The following is an 11,375-nucleotide window of genomic DNA, read 5'->3' as shown; positions in this document are numbered from 1 at the left end:
CCACTTGGTGATAGGACAACCCTAGTAGGAGGATACCCGATCTATGAATCAGAAAGGATAGGTTTTGGTGAACGATTGGATGCCAATGAGGTGGTTATAGAGGTAACTACCCCCTGTCCTGGCACCGTGAGCCCCATAGTTATCCTCCTATTTGCTGCTGAGAATTTCTCTGCAACTTTTACCATAATTATTCAAAATTACCATTGTTGGACTCCTTTGTCGACTTTGCTAACACAAGCCTTCCCCTCGGATAGATGGTCTAGAGGTAAATGCTTTAGGCTGTTTTCTTCTGCATTCCTCTTGAAGGCTATAGGACATGGCCCCATCCGGGGTTTTCCATCTGCTTCAGGTGGTCTTACAGTATTGCTTATTAATATATATGTATTTTCTACAGTTTTTCCTTATTTTATCATTAGTACTCTTTTTATTTTCTTATACCAGTCCTCATTCTTGGTGGTCGTAGTTTCTCTGAAGTCCTCAGTAGTCAAGATACAATAGTTTTCTTGCTGAGTAGTCAAGTATACAAAAGACTCGAAATTATTTATTTCACAAAAGAGTATTCTAAGTTAAGCTTGATTATTAACTTTAGAGATTTTCTTCGTTGCAGGATGACATTGATAGTCGAATGAAAACCCTAATAAGGTAAATTTCTTAACATTTTTTCTATGTTTGTTTCGGAAAATTTGTCTTACCCTTATGTATACCTATTCCAGTTCTAATTTTTCATTTGTTTCCTAGTGCACTGCACTGGAAGTTTACATCGTCTGGAGAATTAACAAGCTTTTATTCAATATTTTCTTCCTTTCACGTCATAATCAACATTCCCATGATCCTGTCAGTGTCTCCTATTTTTCATAATGTATTAGATGGAACCCATTTATTTATTTTTTTACTAAGGGATTTTTTTAAATTAAGTCGTAAACTTATTGTCTCGCTAGAGTTTGTTAGTTATAACTCTTTTGGACTCTTTCCCGTCGTGGCTTTTGTAAGGAGTTTTCACTCTCTGCTACGATGATTTCCCACCTACCATGGCCATGAAGTGTAGGTACTTATTTGACTTTCCAAGTTATTTAAGAAAAGAAACACAGATTCATATTGTATTGGAAATATTTTTCAACCAGAGGTCGTAATTTTTGTAAGGACTAATAACAATTTTAAGTTCTAAACACTACTATAATTCGTGTGAGTGAGTTAGCCTACAATGAATTTTTTTCTATAAGCTGCTCCGCTACAATTTTGGTATTTAAGTGACCTGTTATCTAGGGTTTGATTGTCACATCCTTTTGTTTGAAATAATAGTCAATAATTTCTTGTCTTTCCTTTCTTTAAGAGAGGTATCTATGTAATGTTTACAATTAATGGTTTAAATTAGTGTTGATAATTATATATACTTGTAAGTATAGGAGTGTGTCTCTCGTGGTCGTTAAGGCTTTACACTAGTTGTAGTTTCCAATTCTAACTATATGCCTTGCCATTCCTGCACTTTGATAGTTATGGTAACCTTATTGTTACAATAAATAATATATATATATATATATTCTTGTCTCTACATTGTTATCACTTGTTTGCTTAGTTTAGTTTGTTGCTTATAATTTTTGTTTTTATCTCACAAGTCCTAGTATAAACCTGTGACTCCTTATCAAGTATTTATTATCAACACTCAATAATTAAGACCTAATATTTTCCAGGTACCCGTTCTTCTCGAAATTCTTTTTATGAATAAATATATATAAGATTAAGGGTTGTTTCTTTCTAAACGACTTGTTTATCAGTTGGAATTAACATTTTCCTACCATAACACTTTATATAGTATTCGTCATATTCTAGTTTTCAGAAAGGAACATCACAATTTTAGATTGAACTATTTCATAGTTTTTCTCATGCAAACCCCCTTTCTTATAGGTTTCTTTTACAAATGTTTTAACATTCTTTTATCACAAATTGGTACTATAATTACAATAGAAAATTTACATCCTCTATTGCCTCTATATAAATTTTACCAACCTTCATAACAAATTGCTACTGCAACTATAACAATTTCTTTTTACTGAGTGCTCACTTCTAGTAACATTTTTGGTTCTGAACAATAAAAATGAAACAACATAGTATACTTGTAGTAACATCTTTTGCTCTAAATAGTAATAATTTAACAATACAAAATAATTATATGTTAGGATTTATGCTGCCAGGAGAATCCACAAGGGACAAGACCACTCCTCCCAACCAATGAGAAAGGTGCCTTTACCTCTTCTCCCCCAGTGTCAGCTTCCACTTCTAGAGAGTCGTGAACAGAGACCTCACTAGGTCTTTCCTAAGACTTTTGGATCCAACAATCCCAACTTAGGGTATTAGAGACTCCAAGTCATACTAGGGATTCGACTGGCCAACCAACTCAATAATATCCTATCGGGCAGCGTCCTACCCTTCCACAACAATATTTTGTAGAGGAATTGAATTATTTCTAATATCTCTTCTCATATACCTTATCGGGTAGCATCCTGCCCATCCTCAACAACATCTTGTTGAGGAATCAAATTATTTCCAATCTCTCTTCTCAGATGCCTCTCGTATTTTCTTCTCATACCCTCCTAGTTTTTGTCCCCAATTGAGATGATTTATCACTAGGGGTGGGAGTAATTGTCTCTAAGTGTTTGGTAAGTGAAAAATATCACTTCGTTGCTTTCACCGTAATTTCCTTGGCCGCCTTAACCAAATTTATTAATAATTTTTTTTTTTTTTAAATAATTTTTAAACATTAAAATTTCTTACTAAGCCTGCACATAGCCCATAAGTTGACCAATTACCTTGGTAAAAGTAAATTAAGTTTTTACTTTCCACCAAGGGGTGTTACAATAATAATTTTAAATGAATAATTAGAAATATGTTTTAAGATAGGTTTAAGGTAATTAATAAATTAAAACAAATATTTGACCAAATTTAAAGAAGGTCAAATTGGAATTTAAGAATGTAAATTAATTTGAAATATTTTTTTTTTTTTTGTGTAAGTCAGATGTTTATATTATAGCACAAAATATAGTACAAAAAATCTGCAAAAACAGATCGAGAAGTAGTGATAGACTAGAGACCATAACTCATCACCTGCTCAGAGAGTTCAAAAAGAAACTGCAAAGTGCACACCGCGCAGGGTGGCTCGAGCAAAACTGATGCCTAATTACCCGAAACTATCGAAACATTACAGTGCATGACATTAACAATAAGAGACAGAGGCCGAAGCATGGAAAGAGAAGAAGGAAACAGTGAAAGGGACGACCCTAGATGAACTTGCCCATGCGACTGATAGTGTCCAGACCAACCTCCCGAACATGTTTGTCCACTTTGGCTTGCAGGGCTTCGATTGGTTCGTTCTCCTGCACCTCAGTTGTGGCCTGCTGCGGAGTCACGGGTGCTGGGTTCACAGTGTCCCTCAGGAGCCTGATGAGCAGAGTAAGCTTTCTGTTGACTGTTTGAACGGCCTCATGCACAGTAGTGATTCGGCGGTCCAGCGAACTGTTGTAGTCGATGATTTTGGCCATTTGTGCCTCCGTCAGGTTCACCTCATTCACGATTTGCTGCTTTTCTTTCTCGATCGATTCCAGAGCTTTAGCAATGAGAGTCTTGGTGCGCCAACTCTCTGCTTTTGTTCTAACAAACTGCGTAGCTCTCTTCGAGGGAGTGCCCGGATCCTTCATCCAGTCAACCTCTTCCGCAATCTCCTCCTCCGTGCGCCCATCTTCCTCCTGTTTAGCCTTGGCTTCCAGCTCGGCAACTTTGCGTTTGTTCTTACTTGCCGTTCGGGTTTCATACCCTCTCTTCGCCTCTTGAAGGTCCTGATTCGCAGCAGCGCAACGGCAACTCCCCGCGTCCATATCTAACTTTCTATGCTCCTCCCAGCTAATGCAATTGCCGATAAAGGATGCGTGCTCAACAATAGAAAGAAAAACTGTGGAGAAAACAGGGTATCTGCCCTCAGATTTATAGTGTCTTCGCTTGTAAATCCTCCTGAGGCCTGTCTTAATCCAGCTGGTAGTGGGAGTACTGTTGTAATAAATTTGGTTGAGGTTCGCACAGGCCGAGCCGCTCCAGGTCGAATTGGCTTGAATGTGGCTGCTCATGATCCAAGTGGAGTTATGCCAAGTGTCCTGTACGTTTGATCTGTTGCTATGGTGAATAGTGGTGTTTGATTTACCCCGATTGCCTGCATGTCTGGCCTCCTTGTGCAATGCCTCGAGCCAACCCGCTCCTCTTGAGATCACCATAAATGTTGCGATGCTTCCCCATACGGAACCATCCCAGGTGTCTCAATTTTGATGCTGCTGATGCTGTGTGCTCTGTGGCGCGATCTATTATGATCATTCGTCTGGCTGGCCTGCCGCCGCCAGGAATTCCACCGCCAGAAATGTCCTATCATCCCATTCCCGTGGTTATAATTGCTGCCATAACCGGTAACTTCAAACTTCCGGTTACGTAACCCAAAACCGTCACCGGCTAGGTTTGATCGGCTTGGATTAAATCCTTCTCTGCCAGCTGTGCACATGTCACTTTGAGGATTGGGCAGTCCACCTCCTGCCAACAGCTGTCCAAAATTTTGTCCTGGTTGTCTACACCATGGTTTGCCAAATAGTCTGCCAACCCGTTCGCTTTCCTTCTGACTGTTTGGAACACCAAGCCTCTCATTTCTGCAATCAGCTCCGCTATATTCTCAGTAGCCTTAGCCAGCCTCCAATGTTTGGTGGCTTTACTGGCTCTGGTTCCTGCTTGTATTCGTTTGGCCGCCGTGATAGCCAAGGAGGAATCCCCTTCAACGATTACATTTCCTTGTCGAATTGTCCTTAGAATTTTCAAACCTTGTTCGAGCGCAGCAAACTCTGCTTCATTGTTTGTGCTTTCACCAAGCGCCCTACAGTAGATATGAACAATTTCACCAGCCTGATTGCGAATTACGCCTCCGATACCTGCTGTGCCTGGGTTGCCCCTCGATGCCCCGTCAAAATTCAATTTTAGGCCTCCCTCCGGCGGGCATTGCCATCTGAGGATTTGCGATGAAGGTTGTGACCTGTTTCCCCCAGTCGGTGGATTGCTGGATGCCTCCAAGTGAAAGCTCTTCAGGATGCGTAAGTCCTGATCCGACGGTTTTTCATTCGGTTCTTCTTTGCATTTTGTTTGTATGAGCTGTTTGATGTTAATTGTGATTGAGTCTTTGGCAAACTCTATGTTTCTGACTTCCTCCTGAAATATCCTTCGATTGCGCTCTTTCCATATTGTCCATAAGATAAAACCTGGGACACATTTCCATATACTTTCAACTCTTCGAATGCGAGAGAAGTTTTTCCTCCAGTTGATGATAGTTCCCTGAATGGAGTCTCTGTCCCGATCAGAAGCGCCTAGTACTCCTTCCATCCAGTGCCAAAGCTGGGTAGCCCACTCACAAGAATTAAAAAGGTGATTCATTGTTTCCGCTGCATCCATGCACATAGGGCACCTTGAAGGTCCCCTGAACCCTTTTTTTAGTAGGTTTTCCCATGTCAGAGTTTTCTTTTGCATAAGAAGCCATAAGAAGGTTCTGATCTTCGGCCATTGAAGGCTGTCCCATACTTTATCGGACCAGGGCACTATTTCAGGCTGCTCTTCCCTCTCTATTATACTCCTGGCTTCTTTCAGGGAGAAATCTCTGTTGCCTTTCGGACCCCATCTAAGCTTATCATTCTCTTCGGCAATTCGAATTTTCCTTTTGAGGATTTGCTGATTTAAAGCTTGAATGGTTTCCTGAATGTTTTCGTTGTTGGTTGAGTTGAAAACTGTCCATTCCCTCCAATCCGGGTCTTCACTGGTTGGGTTCCAGTATTGATTGACTCTGAATTTGCCCTCATTTTGATTGTTTTGCTTCAAGGGTAAAAGTTGAGGGGTGTCCAGTTTGGGGGATTGCTGCCAGGCATCCTCCCAGAAAAGTGCTTGAGTTCCATTTCGTATCTCCCAGAAACTATGTTCCTGAACTATGCTTCTATTGTTTTTGGCATGGTTCCATATTGGCGATCCGTTGGGAGCGTCCTGCATTCTTATAAGGTCTAGAATGGTACCATTCGGCATATACTTTTCCTTCCAATGATTGGCCCAAGGTAGGCTTGTGTCGGTGACCCATTTCCACCATATTTTGGCCCCGCAGATTCTATTTACCACTGAGGGATCAACCAAATTTAGTCCCCCCCTATCCTTAGGTTTACACAGTTTCTGCCAAGCAACCAAAGACCATTTTTTCTTTTCACTGTTTCCACTCCATAAAAAGGATCGCTGGATGATTCTCATTTGATTTAAGATTCCTTTTGGAGCAGGAAGAATTGATAACAGATAATGAGGGATGGCCTGCAAGACAGCTTTGGTTAGTATAAGTCTACCTGCGAAATTTAGAGCCCTGTTTGTCCAATGTTTGCACTTCCTTTCCATACTGGCCAAAACTTTCTCCCAATGAACCTTTTGCCATGGTTTGAGAGTTAGAGGGGCACCAAGATATCTCGAAGGTAAGGATCCAATTTTAAACCCCAGAAGCCGAGACAGATGAGATTGGATAGCCTGATGAGTATTGAAGAAGAAAATTGTAGACTTGGAAAAATTGATCTCCATTCCCGATGCTCTGCTGAACAGATTGAGAATATCCCTGTAAGCTAAAGCTTCTTTTACTGTTGGAATACCATGTAACATGGTATCATCCACAAACTGTTGATGAGTTGTGGCTGGAATGGATCTGATAGGTTGCAGACCTCTAATTTGACCCTCTGCTTTTTTCTTGGCTATTAATCTACTTAGGCCTTCCATTAGAATGACAAACAAGAATGGGGACAGGGGATCACCCTGTCTGATGCCTCTTGAGGGGCTGAAGGGGGCAGATGGGGCGCCATTCACAAGGATAGAATATCTAGGAGATTTTATGAGGGCTAAAACCCATTTGATCCATTGTCTACTGAATCCAAAAGCTTCTAAAACTGCTTCCAGGTAAATCCAGCTTACTTTGTCATAAGCTTTAGAAAGATCTAATTGCATAAGCATTCCGGCTTCTTTCCGCGAATGAAGTGAATGAATCATCTCCTGTGCCAGCAGAATATTGTCTAGAATTTGCCTTCCTTCAACGTAGCCAGATTGCTCCTGCGAAATGATGCCAGGGAGGACCGACTTCAGCCTATTGGCTATGACCTTAGAAATGATCTTGTAGATGACATTACAAAGGGCTATGGGCCTGAATTTCTCTGGTTTGTTAGCTTCCTCCACTTTGGGTATAAGAGCAATGAAGGTTGAGTTTAGAGATTTTAGGATAGTTTTGGAGCGTCTTGAGTCTTCCACGATTTCCCATATATCTTGCTTTACAATGTTCCAGCAGGCTTTATAGAAGTTGATGGTAAATCCATCCGGTCCTGGAGCTTTGTCGTTGGGCATACTTCTTACTGCCTCCTCCACTTCTTCCATAGTAATTGCTCTTCTTAGGGCCCAGTTCTGATCCTCTGTGATGGATTTAGGTATGACATTAGTAATTTCTTTGATAGCTTCCTCTCTGTTGATCCCTGGTTCTTGCGCTATGAAGCTGAAGTGATCCGATAGGGAAGCAGATATCTCGTTGTGATTTCTAAGGAGTTCTCCCTCACTGTTTTTTAATTCTAAGATTTTGTTGGCACTTCTGTAATCCATGGCTGATCTATGGAAGAACTTAGTATTTTTCTCCCCTTCCTTCAGCCATAGAATTCTTGATTTCTGCCTCCATAAGGATTCTTCCTGCTTGCATCTGTTGTGCCATTGTTGAGTAAGCTCTTTTTCTTGCTCAAAGGTCTCTTCATTTCTGCAGCCTGCCGCACCATCCTTTTGAATTTGTTCCAGCTTATTTTCGATGGTAGTTTTCTCCTGAAAGATATTTCCAAATACTGTTTTATTCCAATCTTTTAACCTTATTTTGATGTTTTTTAGTTTCTTTTGAAGATTGAACATTTTGGATCCTGTTTCATCTAAAGGTTCTGACCACCATTTTTCCACCATCGAGAGAAAGTTGGGGTGTTCTATCCAGAACTTTTCGAACCTGAAGGGTTTATTCCTGGGGGTGCCCTGAAGCTCGACAGTTAGTGAGATCGGCCAGTGGTCCGACCCTCCACTTGGGAGGATGTTCGATTCAACTACTGTTCCATCTAAAATTATGCTTTCCGAGACTAAGAAACGATCCAGTCTGGATGCTATTAACCTTTCACCCCCCCTTCTATTGTTCCAGGTAAATTTACCACTTTTAGGGAATACATCTACCATTCTGGCATTTTCAATGAAACTTATGAAAGCCTCCGCATCCCTGTTTAGTTTTCTGAGGCCTCCTTTTTTCTCCAGGAGGGAGGTGATCATGCTGAAATCTCCCCCCAATATGTATTTAGCATCAGGGTGCCTTTCTATAAGTTTGGATAACGAAGCTAAGAAACTTATCTTGTCTTCTAACTTCTGAGGACTGTATACATTGATGCATAGGAAAGATTTAGAGTTCCCTGTAGGTTGAACTTCCAGTGCTATGTAGTTTTTGCTTACCTCAGCTGTTATAATCTGGTACTTCCTTGTGTCCCAAAATGTAGCTAAGCCTCCTTCTCGCCCTTGGCTCTCGATCTCTAGGACTTCAAAATTTCTTCCCAACTTAATTCGTAGGCGATCTATAATGACTCTATTAAATTTGGTCTCTTGTAGGAACAACATATCCGGGTTGTATTTCTGCATCTGCCGCTTCAGAATTCTCTGTTTAGCCTGGCTGTTGATCCCCCTTGCGTTCCATGAGACAATCTTCATATTTAAATAGTTGGTTGGAAGGACGGATAATCACTTAGCTGCTTTATCTTACCTGCGTTAAACAGCATCTCACCAAGCTCCTGCAGATGTTCTCCGCTTGATTTGCGGCCTCTACGACGTTTATGCCTCGAACCGGAGGTTTTTCCCAGGATTGCTTTATAATGTGGGCTGCTTCCTTTGATTATGCCTAACTTTCTCTTCTGTTTTTCTAGTTCTGCATTCTGCCGTGCTATGAAGAGGTCATTGACCTTCCTGATTTCTTCCTCCGGTACTGCTTCAATCCCTGTGGCTCTCCAGCTTTCTACAATCGCTGTTAGGTCCATTCCTTCCATAGCTAGGGTTTCTTCCAGCTCCAGATCCTCACTCCCCGCTTCACTTGTTAACATTTCTGTTTCTTCTTCCATTTCTGCTGTTCTTTCCTGCATGTGGATTTCATTATTAAATTCTCCTTCCGTAGTTCCTTTTCTTGCTGGTTCTTCATCTCCTTCTTGCCCTGCCTCCACATTAGGTGTATTTTGCTTTTCCTCCGACTCCGTCTCAAGATCTAGGATCTCAAAGGGGTTACTGAAGTAGTTTCTTTCTGTACTACCTTTATTAGATCTTCTTCTGTTGGCTCGCTGCCTGTTCTTTGGTTTGGTGAAATTGTTCTTGTCTTTGTTGTTTTGTATTTTCTCGTCTTCTACCTCCTTTCTATTCAGTGGACAGTCCCTTATCAGATGCCCATGCTCGTGGCATTTACGACACCTGAAAGGTATTTGCTCATAGTCTAAGGCTTGAAAGTATTCCTCATCCCTGTACTCGAGCCATAAACCTTCATGTAGTGCGCCGGACACATCCAGTTCCACACAGATTCTAGCGTATGAAGTATATCTTTTCTGCATAGTAGCCTCCGAGGCTTTAACAAAGGTACCCAGCTTATCACCTATTTGCTTTAAGGCATTCAATCCCCAATAGTCTATTGGGAGAGAGAATAGTCTGATCCAAACCGGTACTTGAGTAAAAGATTCCTTTTCCGGGACAAAGTTTGGCTTCCAAGGTCTCATATACAAGCCTGCTGCTGCTAGAAAATAAGGGCCACCTTCGAATACTCTGTCTTTATCTTCTAGATTTGTAAAGACTACTGTGAAAAATCCTTTAGCCCCCAGGTGCAACTGCACATCCCCTTTCGGCTTCCACTGCTGTCTTATCCATTGGCACAGAGTCCTTTCAGACGGCCAGACTCCCATGAATTTACAAATGATGGCATGTTCCGCCATGTGCTCCCTGTAAGCCTGGATTTCAGGGTCAATGATTATTACCCTTAGGTTGTCTTTTTTCTTGGGCTTACAGGCATTACTAGTCATAGAGGTCTTGTTGGGGTTCGCGCTGGTCTCCCCCTCCTTCTCCGGTTGATCCTCGTTGTTGTTTTTTGGCTCTTTGTCTTCTTCTGGTCGTTCCTCCTCGTTTCCTGAGGGTTGAAACTTTGCGGCCGTTTTGTCTTTTGTGTTTGCTCGGTTCTGCTTCTCTTTATTCCTGACTTCTGAGGTAATGTCTGTCTTGTCAGGCATCATTGGTGTCTTTTCCTTGTTTTTTCTGCTGTTCTGCATCTTGCTGTTCATTCCATCTATTCTGACTCCCTCTTTCATTTTCTGTTGCTGCTTCTGCATGACAATCTGCTTAAAAGTTGGGGTCCCACTGGACCCCTCTGCTCCCATCCAGTCCGACAGCACTTGCCCCTTTCGAAACAGTGCTGCCAATCTGACTCTATGGTGTTCCAGCACTATCTCAAACGCTGGACCGCATAAACCCTAGCTCTCCGCCATGAATACGCTCCACTCATTTGAAATAAAATAATTAGAAATAGTTTTTAAAATTGGTTTGAGGTAATTAATAATTAAAAAGATTATTTGACCAAATTTAAATATAAGGATTTAAAATAAATTGAAACAAAGGTTAAATTTAGTCAAAGGTTAAATGAGAATTTAAAACAAACTAATTAGAAATAATGGTTAAATTAGATTAAAGTAATTAATGATTAAAATAGTTATTTGTCACATTTAGACAAAATTAAATTCAAATAAAGTCAAATTGATATTTAAAAATTTCTAAAACAACAAATATGAAAATTTGTTAAATATATTAAAATGATTTAATTCAGGTGATGAAGAAATTAAATAAATACAATTATAATTACTAAGGTAATATAGCAAGGTTAGATTAAAGAAGGAAGGACAAAAGTTTAGGGCCAAATTGACACCGTAAGAGAATAAAGGTGAAGATAAAAATATTAAAAAATTAAAATGAAGGATAGAAAGGTTAGAAAATAAGGAAAAATAATTAATTAGAAAAAAGGGTTTAGTAATAAATAAATATATATATAAAGGGAGAATTGAACACATTTTTTCTTATTAACTATTTATCCTTTTCTTTTTTCTAACCTTTATATCCTTCATTTTAGTTGTTTTTAATATTTGTATCTGCACCTTTATTCTCTTTCTTGTCAATTTTCCCCTAAAATTTAATCCTTCCCTCTTTAATCTAACCTTGCTATATTACCGTAGTAATTATAATTTTATTTGTTTAATTTCTTCATCACCTGAATT

At 40.1% G+C, this 11,375-nt stretch overlaps 1 protein-coding gene across 1 annotated transcript; it reads right to left on the bottom strand.

The window, feature by feature from the left end:
- Positions 1-3,272: 3,272 nt before the first annotated feature.
- On the bottom strand, positions 3,273-8,793 carry LOC149176261 (uncharacterized). The gene is made up of 3 exons (XM_089421412.1): positions 4,540-8,793; positions 4,187-4,401; positions 3,273-4,104 (listed from the first exon to the last, which is right to left on the bottom strand). Exons 1-3 carry the CDS (start codon positions 8,791-8,793, stop codon positions 3,273-3,275), a joined length of 5,301 nt encoding a protein of 1,766 aa, XP_089277538.1.
- Between the last annotated feature and the right edge of the window lie 2,582 nt (positions 8,794-11,375).

This window comes from Pinus tabuliformis, chromosome 4_1, assembly GCF_031772625.1.
Source record: "Pinus tabuliformis cultivar Carrire ecotype Pingquan chromosome 4_1, CPIR1, whole genome shotgun sequence".
Lineage (NCBI taxonomy): Eukaryota > Viridiplantae > Streptophyta > Pinopsida > Pinales > Pinaceae > Pinus > Pinus tabuliformis.
This window is presented reverse-complemented; position numbering and strand designations above follow the sequence as displayed.